Source organism: Gracilinanus agilis, chromosome 6 (genome assembly GCF_016433145.1).
Source record: "Gracilinanus agilis isolate LMUSP501 chromosome 6, AgileGrace, whole genome shotgun sequence".
NCBI classification, from domain to species: domain Eukaryota; kingdom Metazoa; phylum Chordata; class Mammalia; order Didelphimorphia; family Didelphidae; genus Gracilinanus; species Gracilinanus agilis.
Genome location: NC_058135.1, coordinates 249,832,056 through 249,855,398, shown reverse-complemented (window position 1 = coordinate 249,855,398; position 23,343 = coordinate 249,832,056). Strand labels below are relative to the sequence as shown.

Below are 23,343 nucleotides of genomic sequence, written 5' to 3'. Positions count from 1 at the left end.
TCCCATCTCTAGGCCTGGCTCTCAATCCACTGAGCTACCCAGCTGCCCCCTGGGATTCAAGTTTTAATGAGTATCTTTATAAAAATAGATAATATAAATTATTTTCAGAGGACAATAATTTATTATTGTTATAATTATTATTTATATTATTGCTAGTTTGGTGAGAGATCTCATCTACATATTAAGGGAAAGCATGTAGACCTATAATTTTAGTAGTATAGGGAATTTTTGAGGGCAGCTATGTGGTGTAGACAGTGGACTGATTATTAACCCAAAGTCTGGAAGAGCTGAGTTCAAATCCAGCCTCAGACACTTACTAGTTGTGTGACCTTGGATAAGAAACTTAACCATGTTGCCTTAGTTCCTGTTCCTCTTCTGTAAAATGATCTGGAGAAGAAAATGAAAAATCACTCTAGTATCTCTACCAAAATAACCCCAAACGGGGTCATGGTGAGTTAGACACAACAGAAATGAATGAACAACACTAACAGGAAACTCTTTCCTTATACAACAGCTTCTCTCTAAAAATCTCTGTTTTTATTTTTGATTGAATTTGTATTCTGAGTACTTAAACAGTACCTGGAACATAGGGAACATTTAGTAATGTTGATAAATGGGCAAGGGGCATGAATAGGCAATTTTCAGATAAACAAATTAAAATTATCAATAAGCACATTGATTTTTTTTGCAATATCTATTTTAGAGAGTGCCCTAGAGGATCAAGATGAATAAACCATATGTGTCAGAGATAGGACTTGGCCTGAGGTTTTATTCTCTGGTAAAGATGCCTCTTTACAAATATAAACAAATAAAGAATGAACACAGGCGGCAGCTGGGTTGCTCAGTGCATTGAGAGCCAGGACTAGAGCCAGGAGGGTCCTGGGTTAAAATCTGACCACAGTTAGCTTTGTGACCTTGGACAAGTCACTTAACCCCCACTGCCTAGCATTTACCACTCTTCTGCCTTGAAGCCAATACATAGAAATGATTCTAAGGTGGAAGGTAAGGGTTTATCCTTTCTAGCTATTCCATGTCCCAATGTTTCTCAAAGCACTTATATTCTATATTCTTTATGTTTCTTCCAACTCTGCTACTTGACACTGTAAAGTATGTCTGAAATCTAACATTCCATGCACTAAAAGCTTTTCCAGCCCTAACATTCTATTCTATCACTTCCTTTAGCTCTGAGATGCTCTGTTCTAATGTTCCTTGCAGCTCTAACATTCTATATTCTGATATTCTAGGTTCTAGGACCCCTCATAGCTCTGGCACCCAACATCACAAGAGTTCTTTTAGACTCATTCTGTGTTCTATGTGCTCAAGTACTTTAAAGCTCACACATTCTTTGTTTACTTAATATTTTATTTTCCCAATTACATGTAATAGCAATTTGTAACATACGTTTTCTGAAATTATAAGATCCAAATAGTCTCCCTTTCCTCCCCTCTCTTTGAGGTGGTAAGCAATTTGATCTGGTTAGACATGTATTGTCTTGGAAAATACACTTCTACAGTGGTAATTGCTGCAAGAGAATTATAAAACCTCTCCCCCTCCAAGAAAAGCACAAATAAACTAATGTGGAAAATAGTATTCTTTTTTCTGCATTACAATGAAAATAATTCTTTCTCTGGAGGTGGATAGTATTCTTTGTTCTAAGTCCTTCAGAATTATCCTGGATCATTATATTGCTGGATCATTATATTTCACAGTTGATCATCACTCAAGCATTCTTATAATTAAATCAACCCAATGGCTAAATACCTAGCGAATTCCACATTTTTAAAGATGTGAAATGTGAAATGATTGAAATGATATAATATCCTTTAGACTGATGCAGCTGGGCTGCAGCTCCTACTTTTACTGTATTTTAACATCATTAATAACTTTTAATGTTCAGTTAATTAACATAGACATGTTAGGGCTGGCAGGAAGGCCATAGGTATTACGAAAGCATGATGCACTTTAAAAAAATTAAATTAACTAATTTAATTAATTTAGAATATTTTTTCCATGGTTACATGATTCATGTTCTTTCCCTCCCCTCCTCTTAACTCCCGTAACAAATGAGCAATTTCACTGGGTTTTACATGTGTCATTGATCAAGAACTATTTTCATATTATTGGTATTTACACAAGGGTGATCTTTTAGAGTCTACATCCCCAATCATGTCCCCATTGACATGATTCCATGTGATCAAGCAGTTGTTTTTCTTCTGTGTTTCTACTCCCACAGTTCTTTCTCTGAATGTGGGCTAGTTTTCTTTCTCATAAGTCCCTCAGCCTTGCTCTGGATCCTTGCATTGCTACTAGTACAGACATTCATTACAATTGATTGTGCCACAGTATATCCGTCTCTGTGTACAATGCTCTCCTGGTTCTGCTCCTTTCACTCTGCATCAATTCCTGGAGGTCTTTCCAATTCACATGGAATTTCTCCATTTCATTATTCCTTTGAGCACAATAGTATTCCATCACCAACAGATACCACAGTTTGTTCTGCCATTCCCCAATCAATGGACACCCCCTCATTTTCCAATTTTTTGCCACCACAAAGTGTGAATCTATAAATATTTTTGTACAAGTCTTTTTCCTTATTATCTCTTTGGGATATAAACCCAGTAGTGGTATGGCTGGATCAAAGGGCAGGTATTCTTTTAAAGCCCTTTGGGCATAGCTTCAAATTGCCTTTCTGAATGGTTGGATCAGTTCTCAACTCCACCAGCAATGCATTAGTTTCCCAATATTGCCACATTCCCTCCAGCATTTATTATTTTCCTTTGCTGTCATATTAGCCAATCTGCTAGGTTTGAGGTGGTACCTCAGAGTTGTTTTGATTTGCATTTATCTAATTATAAGAGATATAGAACACTTTTTCATGTGCTTATTGATAATTTTAATTTCTTCATCTGAAAATTGCTTATTTATGTCCCTTGCCCATTTATCAATTGGGAAATGGCTTGATTTTTTTTGTACAACTGATTTAGCTAATTAGTAATTAGATCTTTGGCAGAGGTTTGTGTTATAAAGATTTTCCCTCCAATTTGTTGCTTCCCTTCTAATTTTGGTTGCATTGATTTTATTTGTACAAAAACTTTTTAATTTAATGTAATTGAAAATATTCATTTTACATTTTACAATATTCCCTATCTCTTGCTTCATTTTTAAAATCTTTCTTTTCCCATAGATCTGACAGGTATACTATTCTATGTTTACCTAATTTACTTATGGTTTCCTTTTTGTATTTCAGTCATTCACTCATTCTGAATTTATCTTCGTGTAGGGTGTGAGATGTTTATCCAAACCTAATCTCTCCTATATTGTTTTATAATTTTCCCAGCAGCTTTTGTCAAATAGTGGGGTTTTTGTCCCAAAAGCTTGGACCTTTGGGTTGATTGTATACTATCTTGCTAGGGTTGTTTACCCCAATTCTATTCCATTGATACTCCCTTCTATCTCTTAGCCAGTACTTTATTGTTTTGATTATCACTGCTTTATAGTACAGTTTAAGATCTGGTACTGCTAGACCACCTTCCTTCACATTTTTTCCTTATTTCCCTTGATATTCTTGATCTTTTATTCTTCCAGATGAATTTTGTTATAATTTTTTTCTAATTCAATAAAAAAGTTTCTTGGTAGTTTGATAGGTATGGCACTAAACAAGTAAATTAATTTGGGTAGGATTGCCATTTTTATTATGTTAGCTCATTCTACCCATGAGAAAGTAATGTTTTTCCAATTGTTTAGGTCTAGTTTTAATTGTGTGGAAAGTGTTTTGTAGTTGTATTCATATGGTTCCTGTGTTTGTCTTGACAAATAGATTCCCAATTATTTTATATTGTCTAGGGTAGTGATGGGCAAACTACAGCCTGCGGGCCAGATGTGGCCCCTTGAAATGTTCTATCCAGCCTCTCAACATTATTCCTAATCTGACTAATAACAAGGAGTGGGATACAGTACAATGAAACTTCAAAAGAGTTGCTTTGGAACCAGATTGACAAATGAGCATTTCCTTTCCTTTGGCCCCCTCTTTAAAAAGTTTGCCTATCACTGGTCTAGGGTGATTTCAAATGGAATTTCTCTAACTCTTGCTACTGAGTTATGTTGGAAATATATAGAAATGTTCTTGATTTATGTGGCTTTATTTTGTATCTTGCAACTTTGATAAAGCAAAATTATCTCCACTAACTTTTTAGTTGATTCTCTAGGATTCTTTAAGTAGACCATCATATCATCTGCAAAGAGTAATAACTTAATCTCCTCACTGCCTATTTTAATCCCTTCAGTTCCTTTTTCTTCTCTAATTGCTACTACTAGTGTTTCTAGTACAATGTTAAATAATAGAGGTTATAATGGGCATCCTTGTTTCACTCCTGATCTTATTGGGAAGGCCTCTAATTTATCCCCATTGCATATGATGCTTGTTGATGGTTTTAGATATATACTGTTTATTATTTTTAGGAAAGGTCCTTCTATTCCTATACTTTCTAGTGTTTTCAATAGGAATGGGTGTTGTATTTTGTCAAAGGCTTTTTCTGCATCTATTGAAATAATCATGTGATTTCTGTTGGTTTGCTTGTTGATATGGTCAGTTATGTGGATGGTTTTCCTAATATTAAACCATCCTTGCATTCTTGGTATAAATCCCACCTGATCATAGGGAATAATCCTTGTGATCACTTGCTGGAATCTTTTTGCTAGTATTCTATTTAAGATTTTTGCATCTTTGTTCATTAGGGAGATTGCTCTATAATTTTCTTTCTCTGTTTTTGGTCTGCCTAGCTTTGGGATCAGTACCATATTTGTGTCAAAAAAATTTGGTAAAACTCCTTCCTTGCTTATTTTGTCAAATAGATTGCATAGTATTGGGATTAGTTGTTTGCATGTTTGATAGAATTCACTTGTGAATCTGTCTGGCCCTGGAGTTTTTTCCTTAGAGAGTTCTTTGATGGCTTGTTCAATTTCTATTTCTGATATGGGATTATTTATAATTCTCAAAATGTCTCTTGAGGATCTGTTTTCCAGGTCTGTTGGCTTCTCAGTAAGATATTTCATGTTCCCTTCTATTTTGTCATTCTTTTGACTTTGTTTTATTATTACTGTCTTGTGAGATCATTAGCTTCTACTTGCCCAATTCTGGTCTTTAAAGACTGGTTTTCAACTATGATCTTTTGATTTTCCTTTTCAGTTTGGCCTAACTTTCTTTTCATAGCTTCTAGCAAGTCAGTTCTGGTCATCTATTTGCTTATTATTTCATGCAATTTCTGTACCTCCTTTTATAAGTGAGTGATTCTATCTTTTAAACATTTGTTTACTTTTTTGTATCACTTGTATTTCTTACTCCCTCTTTTATTTGCATTGTTCCTCCATCTTTCTTACTTGGTTCTTGAACTCCAATTTCAGTTCCTTGAGAGCTTGTGACCAATTTCCATTTTTTTTAAAGTTTGGATGTGTTTCCTTGTTTGTCACTCTTTGCTGTAGCCTCTGTAGTCTGTTCCTTTTCTCCATAGAAGTTATCCTTTGTTAGAGACTTTTTCTGTTGTATCTTACTATTTTTTGGTATTTGTGGATTGTAGTTCTTAGGTGTTGGTGGCCATTGATGTGTTAATTCATTTTCCCTTCTTAGCCAGAAGTGAGGAGAGCAGGCAGCACTCAGAATAGGGAGCTACAGAACAGTTTTTGCCCTGAGGCTATTTTTCCAGTCTCCTCAGTGTCTGCTATGGACAGTCCATTTCTGCACTATCTCCCCTCCTGTGCTCCACAGATCCCAAGTCTCACTGCCAAGGTTTTGCACTGTCCTCAGGGGCCAGCTCCCAAGAATTTAGAGATTGCCGCAGCCTCTGCTCTGACTCTGGCAGGGTAGGTGGTATGAGTGTATGGCTGATCAGGTCAACTTTGGTAGGTATAATTTTATCCCCTTATAGTGTAGAAATGCCCAATTCCTGCCTACTTCCAAGACTGTGCCCTATGGTAGAGCTTCTTTCCTCATCTGATTTTGATTTTTGTCCTTTTGAGATATTTTGTTGTGATAGGTAGTAGGAAAAGTCATGAAGGTCCTTCTACAATGTAGCCATGTTAGCATGATGCACTTTTGATGAACATTTAAAATTTGTTTCCAAAGCCATATTTTAATTCATTCTCTTTTAGAAAATAGTAGTAAGGAGAACCCAAATATTACTATCCTTTGAATAAAGATATTTATTTATTTATCTATCCATCTATCTATCTATTTATTTATTCTTAAAACCCTTACCTTTCATCTTGGAGTCAATACTGTGTATTGGCTCCAAGGCAGAAGAATGGCAAGAGTAGGCAATGGGGGTCAAGTGACTTGCCCAGGGTCACACAGTTGGGAAGTGTCTGAGGTCAGATTTGAAACTAGGACCTCCCATCTCTAGGTCTGGTTCTCAATCCACTGAGCTACCCAGCTTCCCCCTGAATAAAGATATTTAGGATGAGATATAGATGTAGATTTTATGAGACTAGAGGGAGAGGGAAGGGTAAGTGTGTAATAAGTTCAGGGTGCAAAGAAGGTATCTCACTGGATGGAACTTAAGAGAAACGAGTTCCAAAGGAATCTTAGATGGAATAAGAGGGAGAACATGAGCCTGGAGCTGGAATTTCCTGTGGGGATTGGAACTCTAGAGTAACTACTTCCTGGGAGGTTAACTGTTGTTCTGGAAGAAGAGCCCACCCAGCTCGTTAAGCCTGTGGACTAGCTTTTTCTAGCTTCTGGATCCAGCTTTCTTTTGGTGCTTGCCTCTTCGTTTCTGTCCTGAACTTTCATTAGCATTTTCATAACTCTAATTTTTTTAGTAAAGCATTTTACAAATATCCTATCATTTTATCTTCTCAACAACTCTGGAAAGTAGTTATTATTATCTTTGTTTTCACAGATAAGGAAATGGAGGCAGTCAATGGTTAAGTAACTTAGCTTGGGATCAGAGAGTTAGTAAACATGAGGCTAGATGTGAACTCAGAACATCCTGACTCCAGATTGTAAGACTAAAATTAATATCCAACAAATCCAAATATTATATTTTATAAGATTTTTTAATAATCACTTGAAGTAGAAGAAATAAAAGAATAAACGTAAAAGGCTGAGTAAAAGCCACATGAGTGAAATTCTCCTGCCTGGCACTTACCCCACCTCCATCACTGGAGTTCTCAGGAAAAGAGACAGTGCGAGGCGAGGCTACATCAAAATATATCCTCCCTACGTTGGCATATAATGTGAGAAGGAAGATGGGAAGCTGGGATTTAGAGTTCTGGGGAGCAGAATTCTAATTATACAAGATCCAGGTTGAAGTTTTATTTACTTAAAATACTGCATGGATCTGCTGTGGCTTGTAAGTGAATAAAATAAAAGTTATAGCAATTCTTTTCTTCTCTAATGGGGAAAAACATCTTGAACACTTACTACATTCAGAAACATGATGATCACGAAATTGATGCAGACTCCTGTTCCAGATGTGGCAAATTGCCAGTATTTTTTGACGAAATACCACTTGAAAGATGCAAAGTGCTCCATAGCCACGAGACGATAAACCACAACAGCAAAGACTGTGGTGAGCACCAAAGAAATCTGGATTGGGAGAGATGAGATTGTGGAATCATTACCAAGCTCATGCATCAGACACCAAGTGCCCTGTTGAGGGAGAGGAGCCGGATCCCTGAGGGAGGAGATTGGATAAACTCTCTTCCTATCTCAAGTAATAAACAATATTGTTAAATACTTTGTAGTTAAACTGAAACATGTGGAATCCATGCAATGTTTTAGAAAATAAATGCACAATCATCATTCAATTTAAATTCACATTCATCTAATGTTGTAATTATCATTCACCTGTAGGCTAATATAAATGCTTTCCTTTTATATTTTACTGTGTGCATTTTAAAATATTATTTCAAGAATCCAGAGTATTCACCAAAATTGCTAAAGGATCCCTGACACAAAGAAGGCTCAATAATCCCATTTTGGTAGAAGCAGACATTCATTTACCTGTCTGCTATGTGCTAGGCACTTAAGTAAGTTCTGGGGATTCAACCACAAAAAAAATTAAACAACAAGGGCTTTCCTTAGAACAAATCTAACGGCTTTCATTCTTGTCTTAACAATAGCACCTAGGACAGTGCTTTGTCTGCAACAATACTACTTAATACTTTAAAAAATGTTTTTTTTAATGTTTTTAAGAAATGAATCATAGTGAAGAACCTTCTCAATTTAAATCACTACAGACCATATAGCAACACTAGTATAGATGTTAAATTTAATATTCAATATCTCCAGAGTATAATATTTATAAAGATTCATTAATATTTAACTAGAGAACTAGAGAAAACAGGGAGTGCTCACCAAACCCCACTCATGTGGAAGAGAGAGCTCAAGAGGCATTACTCAAAATGTATATACAATCACGTAAAAGACACACATAAACAGAAAGTAAAAAGGAAGTTTGGGGCAAGGTAAGAATTCTGAGAGATGAAGTCTAATTTCCACTTACACCCTAGATACATATTATTAGTAGACATAATGTATTTTAAGGAATTTTCATTTTCAATCTTATTTATACAATGAAAGTCTCAATAGAGTTCTTGATCAAGCAGCAAAACTATTGTCCTCAGAATAATTTTATGACTTTTACAAGTCTTGATTCCATCCACCCTTTCCCCAAAGTTTCCAATGTCCCAATGTATATTTAAGGATGATTCAATGAGATTGACTAAGAAATTCACGGTTCCACAATAAGTTATTCCTATAGAAATATTGCATTTCTTCCTTGGTCTAGAATTCTTTCTCCTATAGAATATCTTGCTTGGGAAAAGTCATGAATACTAGTGTACTGATATTACCATTAAGAATATTCCTAATATGGAGATCATGAGCCGAAGAAGTTTATCCATGAATGGCTGATAAGGCTCGGGTTTTCCTGTGATGGGATTCACTCTTTCCACCTGGGCATACTTTCTTTCAAACTGAGGGCGAACATTTTCCTAAGATAGAGACAAAGTTACTGTATGAGGGCAAGCCATGAACTCTGTAAACATTTTCACAAAAGTCACCATTAACAGCAAGCTTGCTAACATGTTTATATAACTTCATAAGGTTGGAAAACGTGCTTTACATATATGGTATATTATGTCTTATTTGAAAAACTATCAATAATTAATATGATAATAAATATAATTATTGTTCCCTAATTTTATGCATGCATAAGGTTGAAAGTGGTAAAGTGACTTAGTTAGGATCATGCAGCCAATAAATGACCAAGTAAGGACCTGAACTCAGGTATTACTAACTGCAAATCCCACAGTTTTGTCTATCATATCACCTATTTCTGAAAATATATTTTTATATATTTTTATTTTTACTTTGAATATTTTCCCATAATTACATGTTTAATGTTCTCTCCCTCTCCCCAAGCCCCCAAGCCCCCAACCCCCCTTAGCCAATGCACAATTCCACTGGGTTTTACATGTATCATTGATTATGAACTAATTCCATACTATTGGTAGTTGGACTAGAGTTATCATTTGGTGTTTATATCCCCAATAATATCCCCATCAGCCCATGTGTTCAAGCAGTTGTTTCTGAAAATAGATTTAAAGTAATAAAGAAATTTTTAAATTTGTATATTCTTTTTCATAATTAAATGTAAATACACAGAGTACATTATGTTATTTCATTCATGAGTATAATTTCTATCCAGACCGCATGGACTTCTTGATAAAAATTACCATTTGTGATTTCAGTTAGTGTATCTTGTGCAATTGCTAACTGGAAGAGCTGGTAAATGAATGGGCATCAATGCCCCACTTGCCCTCACTATTTACTAACTTTTTTAGAAATACATGCATTCATGTAAAAGTCCATTTTTCAGGGATGGGTTTCAACAGTCCCCACGATACCAGTCTAAGTCCATTTCTGTCCATTCTCTGTGACATCTTATCTCCAGGCCTGTAACTATGTGGGAAAACTGAGGTATGAAAGTGTTCTTGGGGTCTTGTTGACATGGTACCCCTCTCTGGTGCTTGCCTTCCTTCTCAACTTTTCTGGATGCACTCATCAAGCCATCCCTGCTCCAGGTAAAACCCAGTCTGGATTCAGATTGTCCTCTGCATTATTATTATTATGACTCTCTCCCAAGTTGATATATACAAGGCACAAAAATTCCTAATTCCATTACTGCTTACCTCCTCCTCTTCCCAGTCAATAAGGTCCCAATCATAGGTCAACACAGCTCTTCTCCTCTTCCAGAATTCCAAGAAAACTGTAGCTGTGAAAATAAATTATTGTTTAGTAATATCATGTATTTGTTGGGATAGATTGAGGAGTACTTGCCCAAGAAGACTTTGGCAAGAGTCCTTCAACATGGGTAGGTATGGATGAATTGCTATCCTGATCCTAAGAGGTAACTCTCATCAATAAAATGAATAATCCATTAGAACTTTGAATTTTTAAAGTATAATACCATGTGTTCCCCCAATGAAATTGTTGTATTTGTTTACATATTTACATATTCTTTTTATAATTTACATATATAAATTACATATTATTTTTATAATCTTTGTTCCTCCTCATGACACAGGAAATGATATAACATTAATTGCAGTATATTGAGTTGTATTTTCTCACCTGCTCTGTTTTCCCTACTCACCTTTCTATTTTGATACCTTCAATAGAACACCAGAAGAAAGTTAACCCTGAAGTTTAGCAACATCATTTTTTTAAAACTCCTACCTTCCATCTTATTATTGGTTCCAAGGCAAAAGGGTGGTAAAGACTAGGAATTGGGGTTGTGACTTGCCCAGGTTCACACAGCTAGGAAGTGTCTGAGGCCAGATTTGAACCCAGGAATGCCTGGTTTTAAGACTGACTCTTAATCCATTGAGCCACCATCATTTAGGTCAGTCTTGAGATGAATTTTATTTTATTTTTTTAAGTTTTCAAGAGAAATTTTTAGTGACTGATTAATTTGGGGTTGTTCTTCCATTTCTAAAACATCCAAATAACATCAGTATTTGGAGATTTAGAGAAAATAGAGAAATGTCTTTTCTGAATACCTTAAAATGATACATCTTCTCTTCCCCCAAGGTTTATTAAACCACAGGGAAAAGCATAACACAAAGAAAATATTTTGGAGCATTGGAGATGTATTTTAGAAATGGAAATGTCTTCAAAAAGGTTAACTGCCCTTGAAACTAAGTGGTGCAGTGGATAGAGTGATGAGCCTGGAGTCAGGAAGACCTGGGTTCAAATCCTGCCGCAGACATGTACTAGCTATGTTTCACCTCTGTTTTTCTCTGTTTCTTCAACTGAAAAATGAGGATGGTAATTATTCATACCTGCCAAGGTTATTGTGAGCCTCAAAGGAAATAATAATTGTAAAGTACTTAGCATAGTACCTGGCTCAGAGTAAGTACCACATAAATATTAGGTGATATTAGCTGTTATGAACATAACAAGTTATGTTTTCTTTAGGAATATGGTTACTTCTATTGCACAGATAAATTAGAAATGCTACCTGAAAAGCTCAGGAAAAACAAAGAAGAAAAAGAAAGAAGCTGCTATGATCTAGAGTAGACACTGTAGGGGCAACAAAGAGATCTTTAAATGTATAAGATAATGAATGAATAATGGAAAGAGTTTTGGGTTTAGAGTGAGAGGACGCAAATTTGAATCTTGGCTCTGAATCTTATAACCATGAGTGAATTATTTCTCTTTTCAAAGTTTCCACCTGCTTATTTGGAAAATGAGACAATCCCTAGCATCTTCTCTGAGTTTTTGAAGGGAATGTGCCTTGAAGCAGAATAAAAATATGACCAGAATTAGTCAATAAATCTAAGAATTATCCCTTTGTTCTAAAAAGACCAAATCATTGTCACTACCAGAAGATGGTCGCAGTAGAGGAAGGGTGGGATAGGGGTTAGGGGACTGACTACAAAGTCAGGAAGATGTGGCTTTCAAGCCCTGCCTCTGATATATTTGGACTTTCTGATCATGGCTAAATCATTCTTTTCAGGAAGCTCTCAGAGAATATAAAATTTTAGATGGTTATGAATCTCCCTACATGGAGAGAATATGCATAGCAGATTTCCCATATTAATGGAATTTCCAGTCCTCTGTTCTCAAATACAGTGTTCTTTTAACTCTATAGAGTAGTCACAGGAATATTAGTGTACATCATGATACTTTAGATCTATTATTCCAACCTCCTGATTTTACAGTTGGGAACATTGAGGATAAAAGAGGTTAAGTAACTGGCCTATGATAATCCATAGTCAATAAACACTTTTAAGTTCTAGAGAGACAAAGAAGGGTAAAAGATAGTCCTTTCCCTTGAGGAGGTCACAGCCTAAAAGTAGAGATGACATGCAAATAACTATGTAGAAACGATTTATATATTGAACAAAGTGGAGACAATTAACAAAGGAAATGCACTAGAAAGAGAAAAATGCAGTCAATTAGCGGTAGTCAGGATTGAATCCAGAATTTTCTCTCCAAATTCAGGATGTTTGCCACCATAATATGATACCTCCTGTTAGTACGGATACAACTCAGACTTTATTCTCCTTTCTCTCAGTCAAGAATTCTTTTTTTTTTAATGAAGAAAACCTTTATTTTTTATTTAGGTATACTTGTACGGACACACACACATATACACAAATACAGATTGTATAGGTTTGTGTGTGTGTTGGGTTTTTTTATTTGTTTTTTACATTTTTTAAAGTTCATATGATGTAAGCATTTCAAAACAGCACAAATAAGTACAAAGAAACTGCAAAGCAGATCAGTACAAGCACAGGGCCACAATGATTTGGACTTTCATATCCAGATGAGCACACAATGAGTGACTTCAATGGGGTCTCAAGAGAAAGCATAGAAAGCAGATTTCACAGACTCATGGGTAATCTCCAACATGCCAGCATCTATTAAACTGTACAGACAATGGCAGAAAGCTTATTGTAGGGAGATCCATCTCACATGTGAGAAGCTCAGGGCAGAATGCAAGGGAAAAAACACAAACTAGAAACAATCTTGTCTATTCACAACTCAGGGGAAAAAGTGGAAGGCAGGGAGAAGGGAAAAAAAGGATTGATTTCACCTGTGTCTGATAGCCCCACACAACTTATCTTATGTAGGGACATTCCCTGCATCAATTTTACATACACTATTAATCACATCAGGTGAACCTAGATTATATTTGTACATATGTACAACTCTCCTGAATGCCAGAAATCCATGGTTGCCTTTCATTTAAGTTTTTCAAATCAAGGACTTCTCAAAATTCCAAGAACTTTATTCCCATTTATAAACTCTGTTCATTAACATCACCAATTTTTTTACATAAGCATTTTTAAAAAAACCTAATACATAAAAGTCCTTATTTTATTCGAATGTGTTTTATTTTTCACATTTGACACATTCATCACAGTTTTTGAGTTTTGTTCATGATTTTTTTTTGAAAGTCTTGGTTAAAACCAACGTGTCTTGCAATAGCAAAAAAGAGTCTAGATTTCTTTTTTTCCATTGATATGACACATTTAATCCCTGACTATGCTTTGGAGTTCAAAGCTCATGGCAGCCTGGCCAGTAAAGATCCCAAAGCTTGCATTTCCTGATGATCAATTTGTAAATTCCATGTTGGCCATGCTAAGATTCTTTGAACAGTGTCATCTTGCTTTTTTTTTTCAAGAAACAATATATTTCTCCACATTTCTAAATGTATCACAAGGGATACCATGTCTTTCCCAGTTTAAATAGGACAAGCGTATATACTCACTCGGTATAAAGTATATCTATCTAAATAATGTATTTTCTATTCTAGTGGATCTTTAAAAAATTTGTTAAAGTCTTTGGGACCCCATCTAGTTAATTTCCTATGGATAAACATGTTTCCTCCCTCATCTTTAAGTTTTATCTGAAAAGGAAAGTATATAAAAGCAACAGTTGAATTTTTATTCCAGTTTTTCCTTTTTCCCATTCAATCAGCGTCTCCTGACTCTCTTGGTGGCAGGGGTTTCATTTAATTTCCCTTTTGGTAGTGGTGGGAAGTGTATCTAGGAGTGAATTTTTAAGGTAGGACCTTTAGCCAGGGTTAAAAGGAGAGAGTCCGGGGAAGACAATAAAGCACTGGAGAACCATTGTAGTAGAATCTCATTCTTCTGGCCACTGATGCTCTTTCCTTACTATGCTATCATTCCCCAGAGGGATATGCAAGGCTATATACTTTACCTACTTAAACTTAGCTTGTTGGCTCTGGGGGAAGGTAACTATTCATAAAATGCCTCTTTGTGTTTGTAAAACAAATGAACAAAAGCATTTTAGCACCATGGTGAACTATTTTCAAAGAAAAAAAATCTGGTATGCATTTCCTAGTTACCAAAAAAAAAAAAATTAGAGGCGCTCACATACATATCCCCAGTTTACTGCCATGCTTGCTTTGTGTTACTATATCTACAGGTAACCTTTCAAAATAAAACTTCTGCAATAGAGCACAAGTCTTACTATCATGATTTCTTTAGCAGTCTTTTTTTTAAAGAAAACCAGTGTCTTTACCTTTTAGAAGCCTGCTAACCTAGGAACTCCTAGAGAAAATGATGTTACATTATATCTCTTCTTAATAGGCATAAATATTATGTAGGAGAGTAAAATCCTTCCTGGCTTTTCCTTCACCTACTACATCTGTCACTAGTCTTCCTTGTCCACATACTGATGCTGCTGTAAGACAATGGAGGTGAGTTCTTTGAAGAGAATGCATAGGAGCTTAAGAATAACTGGTGTCATTATAACCATTTGGCTTTTTCAACTGTCCATTTAATTTAGAAAGGGTGAAAAGAAACATGGGCAAAGGGGAATGGGGGGGCAGAAACTAGTCATGCTTCCCAAGTTGTTGCTTATAGTTCAGGCTGAAAAGAAAAAAAAAAGAAATCTAACATTTGCAAAAACCAATAAAAAGTCCCTTTCTTAGAATGAGTGGTTAGGTGGATCTCTGAGCTTCCAAGATCCTGATGTTTTCTGCGACAGGGTATTGGAGTAAAGTGTGTGCTATAATGTCAAACTCATTCCAGGAGAAACAGTGGGATTGCCAAAAACTGACTGGGTATCCTTGATGTCTGTGCCAAGTTCACACCGTGGGATGGCTTGGCTGACTCACGTACAGTATCATCTGCTGGTTATAATGAATTTTCTACTTTGTCCCTTAACATTGAAAACACGATCATGAACACATCTAGTTTCATACAACTGTTTGCTGGTTGAACAAAGACTTTGAGCTTTAGGCAGGACCTCCTTCCATTATTGGGGATTTCTGAGAAGATGTAGAAATATTCCCAGCCTGGCCTGAACTCAGACCCTAGAGAGAAGGGAGTGAAGAGCTGGATTTTTTCAGAAAATTTTAGTGGTCCATTTGGAGAATGTTGATTACATTCCCATCTCTTGAACCCTTTGGAGGGATGGGTCATAGGAGCTACAGCCATCAAAGTTCACCATGTATAGGACATAGTGTTCTGTCTTATCTTCAGGGACTGAGTCCTCATAATGAGGGCAGAACATATCCATGTAGTCATTAATACAGACATTGGTGTGACAATCACCTCTTTGGAATCTGGGGTTGGTACTGTTCCAGTAGACAGCATAGCGATCAGTGACAGCTTTAGAACCAGGATCTTGGCTGAACACATACATCCAGAGCACCAGAAACACCAGCATCAACATCTCCACGTGTAACATCACTCCCTTCCAACAGTGAAAAACCCAAACACAGGAGGGAGAAGGAGGAAAGGGAAGATGGAAAGAAAAAAAATGAGGGGAGAAAATGGGAAGAAAAGATGGGTTTCCTAAAAAGAAGATGAGGATGTGGGTATGAGGAGAAAACAGAAAAATCACAGATTTTTTTCTTTTAATCAAGCAAGCTCTCCCATGAAGATGGGAGCAAGGAGTTTAAGAAAGAAATGAAAATAAAATCAGTCAAGAAATTTTGATGTTTAGTTTTGTCAAGACCCCTTTGGCCATTTGGTAAAGTCTATGGACCCCTTCTCAGAACAATGTTTTAAATAGATAAAATAATATACATTGGGCTTATAAAAAGGAAACCTATTCTAATGAAGTATCATTTTCTTCCCTCTTTCCTTCCTTCCTTCCCTCCCTCAATTGTCCCCACCTCTATCTCTCAGTCACCTATATCCACACCCACACACAATTATAGACTATAGTACTCAGGCCAGGGCTTTGAGTCTGAATCCCATTTTTGATGTTGATAAGCTATTTTTACCATGAGGCAATCATTTAGCCTCTACAATCCTTGGTTTCTTCATTTGTAAAATGGAAATGAAAAACAATCATAGAAACATGTATTGGGAATTTACTATATTCCATTTACTCTGTCTATCACTATGGCTACAAAGATTTAAAAAAAAATCCTTGCCTTCAAGTGGCTTACATTCTATCAAGCATAAGTGACATTTGTAGAATCGATCTCAAATGTTCTATGAAGACCCTGAAATGAGATCATATGTGAAGTGCTTTGCAAATCATTGTTTATGTCAGCTATTTAAAGACTTTACTATAATTAAACTAAGAATGCTATAGGTTTGGATTAATCTGAGATTCAACCTGTTGCTTCCAACAATAGTGATTTCAAGGCTCCTTTGTGGATTTTACACCTTCAGAAAAGTTTCCATTCTGAGTTTCAGTCCTGACCCAGTTTATGTTAAACTTTGTCCTTAGTTTTTGTCCTCAGAAATTTGTTTCTTCTTTCTCAAATGGAAATTAGAGGGAAAACAGGAGCTTACATTATAATAGAATAGCCTAAAGTTGTCTTAGGTTAATAAAGTTATTTTGAAAATGTAATTTGAAAGTATCTTAAGCATCCTTGGTATACTATCCTAAGCATCCTTAATAAGCATCCTTTCTACCGAGTAATATTTATTTTTTAAACTATTACCTTCAGTCTTAGCCTACTAAGACAGAAGAGTGACAAGGGCAGGCAATGGACATTAAGTGACCTGCCCAGGGTCACACAGCTAGGAAGTGTCTGAGGCCAGATTTGAACTCAACTTATCTTGACTCCAGGTCTGGCACTCTATCCATCCTGCTATCTAGCTGTCCCTAGAGTGAATATTTTTTTAAAAGGCAATATTACAACATTAACAATTTCCCTTATGTTCATTAGTATTGGAGACCATTCCCATGTTTCCAACTCTTAAGTTATTCCATATTTTCTTATGTTACATTATACCACCAGCATCATGATACATGCATAAAGTGGCTTCCCTTAAACTTAGAATCAACTTTTAATTAAATATGTAAAGGTTCTGTGATTTCATCATTACCTAAAGCCAACAAAGATATCAGCATTTTTCTGATTCACAGATAAATCTCAAAGACACAGAAAGGTTAAAAGATTTGCCCAAAGTAATTTAGCTAGTGGGGTCTGGGGAAGTTATAGGTGGGATTTAAACTTAATTATTCCTGATTCCAAACCCAACATTATATCTACCTCATCTCCCTTTCTTAAGGAATCCCATTTAGTCCAAAATAAATGTAATATTATCTTGCTAATTGGTAGGCTGGGTAGTGGATAGGGGAAAAGGATCTTCTTCAGAGATACTTGCTATATATTTTTCCCCCAGTTTTTTCTCTTCTAATCAAGGTTACACTGGTTTCATCTCTGAAAACCTTTTAAATTTAATATTGTTAAAGTTATTTTATAATTTGCCCATTATCTTAAAGATAAGTATCACTCTAGAGAGAGTCATGAATCTTGAGAAGGGAAGATATGAGTTCAAATCATGTCCCATTCACTTAACTGGCTGTGTTATTTTGGGAAAGCCATTGAATCTTTCTATCAGACTCAAATTTCCTCATCTGTAAAATGGGTGTTAACAGTAGCACTTGCCTCAAAAGGTTGTTCTGAGTATCACATGCGATATATGTCAAGTTCTGTGTAAATCTTATTATATTATAACAATAAGAAAGTTGAGGTTTGGGGAAGTTCAGTGGCTTGTTCAATATGCTCCTTTGACATCTGGTTCTCTAGAAATCAACAGAGGGATTCATTATATAGGAAACCACTTTTTTGGGGAAAGAATTCCTTATGAGCACAGAAAAGGTAGTATCGATAGAGGCCAGGAAAGGAACTGCAAATTAGAAGTTCTAGAGTGCGAAATTTGGTAATGTGGTCAGAAATCCTGTTATGCAGATAATCGATCCTAATGACAGTTTCCCACCATGAAACCAATTTTGAGACTTTAATTGGTTGGCCACAGGCATGTTTATATTCCAGAATAAGGATCTAGACTCTGAAGTGACTATATTTGATTATTAATACAGAAAGAGGGTGACGGCATAATCAGAACATTTTACCATCCAATCAACCCCAGTGAGGTGGAATTTTAGGTAGCATAAACTTAACCTATCATCATTTGACTTCTACATAAAATGAACAGTTGCTGTGAGTATTTATTTGAAAGGAAAGAAGGGTTTTTTTTAAAGTGCCTACTATGTGCCAGGAAGACACTCTACAAATATTATTACATTTGATGTCTACAACAACCCTAGGAGGTAAAGGCTATTTTTATTATCTTTCAACAGTTGGGGAAATAGAGGTACATAGAAATTAAGGGACTTGCCCAGTATTACATAGCTGATAAGTATTTTAGGCTAAATTTGAACTCAGGTCTTCTTGACTCCATGCCCAGCACCCCATATACTATATCATCCCCTAGCTGCTTCAAGGACTCTTCTAGAAAGCAGTGATTGTTCAGAGGGACAACCCAGTAAGAAATCAAGAGACCTTGTGCAAGATGGAGATATTATCATTCAATAATTCTTGCTAATAGAAAAACAAACAAACAACAACAATAAGAAAAGAATCTTAAAACTTTAACAATACTATGGGCTGGACAAAAGAAAATAGAAAAGGAAATTAACCCAATGTGAAAATTAACTATATGGAAATGGAAACTTACCCAACTAACATACATCAGTATTTCTTTATAAGTATGTTTTTATTCTGAGAAAACTCAATCTTTTAAAACAAGGTCATTTTTTACTTTAAGGAAGGGCTATCGATCATACTGAACACACACCAACAAACAAAAATATTAATTAAAGGCAAAATATATAAACTTTAAGTTTGAATCTAGATCTTTCTGAAGACAGGGTTGACTTGATTCACTATATTGCATTGCTTTTTTTATGATTAAGTATAAGTGTGGCATTTTGTATGTTTACACATATTTTATAATATATTAAATCTTATAAATATGGCAACATATAATATTAAAATATAATATCAAATATACATCTATATTTTTTGCATGCACTATATGTACATGAAGTTGTTTCCTGTAAAAAATTATAAATCTAGTGTCAGAAGACCTGAATTCAATTGTGAATTCAGACTCTAGATATATGACCTTGGGCAAGTCACTTTACTAGTTTTTGCCTCAATTATTCATCTGTAAAAGGAAGATAATAAATCTATAAGGGTTGTTGTGAGGACGAAGTGAGATACTTGTAAAAATATCATACAGTGGCAGTTAGGTAACTGAGAGATCATAGTCAAGTCTGAAGAAGAGGGGTTCTGGGTTTAAATTTGACTTCAGATACTTCCTAGCTGTGTGACTCTGGGCAAGTCACTGAACACTAATTGCCTAGCCCTTACTTCTCTTCTATTTTGGAACCAATACTTCATATCAAATCTAAGACAGAAAATAAATGTTAAAAAACTGAATCCTCACTAACCTTAAAGTACTATTTAAATGTTGGCTATTATTATATGTACATATATTAGTATTATATGTTTCATAATGCATTTTTATATTATTCTCAATATCACATACACGCATTTGTTATTGTTGAGACATTTCCAGTTGTCTGTTTTTAAAAAAAATATCATTTGTCTTTTCATTTACATGTCAAAACCATTTTGACACTTATTTTCTGACATCTTAGAATTCAAAATTTTCCCCTCCTTTCTTGCTCTCCCTCCCCAAAGTAGTAAATAGTCTGATATAACTCATTACCAATGCTTTTTATAATACATATTTCCATATTGCTTATGTTATTGTAGACCCATATCACACATACAATAAAAAAAATAAAACTCATGAAGGCAATAAGTGTGTGATTCTTCTTGAGCCCACTTGGTATTTTCTCAGGGAAAATACTAGTGTGGTTGGCTTCTCCTCATCCAGCTCATTTTACAGATGAGGAAACTGAGGCAAACAGAGTTAAGTGCTCAGGATCATAAAGATAGAAAGTGTCTGTGGCTGAATTTGAACTGCAATCTTCCTGACTGCAGGCCTGATGTTCTATCCTCCATACCACCCATCTGTCCTAAAGATGATCACATCTTCCTTCAAATGGACAGTGTCTAAATTCCTTCCAGTGCCACAGAGGAACACCTCTAGAATCCTGTAGTCTATGTCTCAGAGAGTGGCTTGGAGGACCTAGAAGTTAAGTGACTAGTTTTCTTTCATACATTTCAGAGTAAGGACTAGAAGCCAAGTCTTCCTCCACAGAAAGCTTCCTATCTTGTATTCTACATAGATTTTGTGGATCTATAAAATTGGATGCAGAAGGAAATGGCAAACCATTCCAATATATGACAAGAAAAACCCAAAAAGGGTCATGAAAATTAGGACATGGCTGAAACAAAGGAACAACAATCTATGTATACATGTGTATATACAATTTGTATTTACGATATCTTGTACACCCTTGATGATAGATGGATGATAGCTATATAATGGCTGATAATAATTTGTAACTCATCTTATGTCTTTGCAATGACCTGGTCATCTTTAAATGTGTATGTGTAGACATATATGGACAGTGACTTTTACCAACCATTATATGCATGTAAGAAATGACATTAAAATTTATCCTCCAGGGTAAATGAGAGCAGAAAAGGAGATGGACCAGTCTTGCAGGGACTGTCAAGGATTAGAGGCAGATACCATCAAATATTAAAGGTACCAGAAGGCAACATCTAATCACTGAATATTTTCTAAAGCGAATTTATAGAAAAACAGAACCAATAATATAGAAATACAAATAGAAATAATATAGAAAAACAAAACCAATCCAGGAGGAGAATTTAAATTGTTAAATTTGTTGGCATAAAATTGGGAAAAATGACTTCTGATAATTGCTTTCATAGAGACATTCCTATATGCAGGAATAGATGGTGTGCCCGCACTAATGAAATCACACATTACATATGCATACACACATCCATACACAGTCAAATACACATACATGGTCCTTTGGAGGAACCTAGGAAGGAGGAAAAATAAATCAGGCCACTGATGAAAAATAGACTTAAAGACACGCTTATGACCTTCCTTGAAGATTTCTTAGGCAGGACCAGAATCTCAAAATAGGAGCTCAGAATGTATTGTCTAGCTGTAACATAAATATAGACATCTCCTGAAAAGCTTCCTTCATATGTATCATTGAGCTGTTCGTTATTTTGATGACCAAAGAAGCTTCTGTAATGTCAAGACTAAATGATTCAAACTCTCTTTACACCTAAACTCTGTAAATTTCATTGTCAACATTCCTCAGTTGTTTGGGTTTGTAGAAATGCCTTAGAAATGTTTTGGTTCAAGTCTTTTTCATAAACAATTTTCTGTGGGAAAGTTATACTCCTTAAGAATGATGTAATGCTTAAAACTCTATAGTCTCTAAAAGTTTTTCTCTTTGTCATAATAAATGGAAAATATGTAGTTGGCATCACTATGCTATGTGTTTTTGTTCCCTTCCCAGACACATAGATATTCATTCTTCCTATTATTATCATTTTCTCTTTTATCTTTCACTTTCTTTTGCTTATAAGGAGCTGGTCTTCTTAGCAAGCATATTCTCTCTTTCTCCCTCTATGGCTGTGATGGTGGGTTTATTACTCTGGAATACCTGGCCCTCATACTCAATCACTTCATCTGATACTTGTCTTTTTCTGCATCTATTGATATAACCATGTGATTTTTGCTACTTTTGTTGTTGTAATCAAGTATGTTAATTGCTTTCCTCATATTAAACTATTCCTACTTAACATATTATAAATCTTGTTTGGCCATAATGTATAATCAATGTGATATATTCTTGTAGTCTCCTGGATTATGTTTTATTTATCATTTTTGCATCTATTGTCATTAATAAAATCAGTCTATTATTTTTTTCTCTTCCTGATTCAAATATCAGCATCATATTTGTTTACTAAAGGGAGTTTGGCAGGACTCCCTCCATATCTTTTGTTCTCAATAATTTATTTAATATTGGAATTAAATGACATTTAAATGTTTGGTAAAGTCTACTTGTAAATCCATTTGGTCGTAGTGTTTTGTTTTTTTCCTTAGAAAGTTCACTTATGGCATAATTAAACTCTTTTCCTAAGATAGTTTTATTTAGATATTCCATTCTCCTCTGGTAGTCTAGGCAATTTATATTTTTTGTAAGAATTCTTCCATTTCACTTAAAATGTTAAATTTTTTTGGCATAAAATTGGGAAAAATGACTTCTGATCATTGCTTTGATTTCATCTTCATTAGTGGTAAATTCACTCTTTTCATTTTGGATGCTAGTGATTTTGGTTTTCTTCTCTTTTAAAAATTATATGAACCAATTGTTTGTCTATTTTTTTAACATTTATTAATATTCATTTTTAACATGGTTACACGATTCATGCTCCACCTTTCCCCTTCAACCCCCCCCCGCACCCCCCTCACCCTTGGCCAATGCGCGTTTCCACTAGTTTTGTCATGTGTCCTTGATCAAGAACAATTTCCAAATTGTTGGTAGTTGCATTGGTGTGGTAGTTTCAAGTCCACACCCTCAATCATGTCCACCCGGACCCATGCGTTCAAGCAGTTGTTTTTCTTATATGTTTCCTCTCCTGCAGTCCTTCCTCTGAATGTGGGTAGCTTTCTTTACCATAAAACCCTCAGAATTGTCCTGGGTCATTGTATTGCTGCTGGTACAGAGGTCCATTACATTCAATTTTACCACAGTATATCAGTCTCTGTGTATAGAGTTCTTCTGGCTCTGCTCCTTTCACTCTGCATCAGTTCCAGTAGGTCTCTCCAGTTCGCCTGGAACTTCTCCAGTTTATTATTCCTTTTAGCACAATAGTATTCCATCACCCGCATATACCACAGTTTGTTCAGCCATTCCCCAAATGAAGGACATCCCCTCCTTTTCCAATTTGTTGCCACCACAAAAAGCGCAGCTATGAATATTTTCGTACAAGTCTGTTTATCTATGATCTCTTTGGGGTACAAACCCAGCAATGGTATGGCTGGATCAAAGGGCAGGCATTCTTTTATAGCCCTTTGAGC

At 35.5% G+C, this 23,343-nt stretch overlaps 1 protein-coding gene and 1 pseudogene across 1 annotated transcript in view; both read right to left on the bottom strand.

Annotated features, from left to right (window-relative positions):
- ANO3 (anoctamin 3) overlaps positions 1 to 23,343 on the bottom strand; it is a 575,082-nt gene that overhangs the window by 40,390 nt on the left and 511,349 nt on the right. Inside the window, exons 13-15 of the mRNA XM_044681841.1 lie at positions 10,192 to 10,274; positions 8,851 to 8,991; positions 7,418 to 7,582 (exon numbers count right to left, since the gene is read on the bottom strand). Coding sequence (XP_044537776.1) covers positions 7,418 to 7,582; positions 8,851 to 8,991; positions 10,192 to 10,274 — 389 coding nt within the window. The remainder of the gene's footprint in view (positions 1 to 7,417; positions 7,583 to 8,850; positions 8,992 to 10,191; positions 10,275 to 23,343) is intronic.
- LOC123253087 lies at positions 15,047 to 15,730 on the bottom strand (annotated as a pseudogene).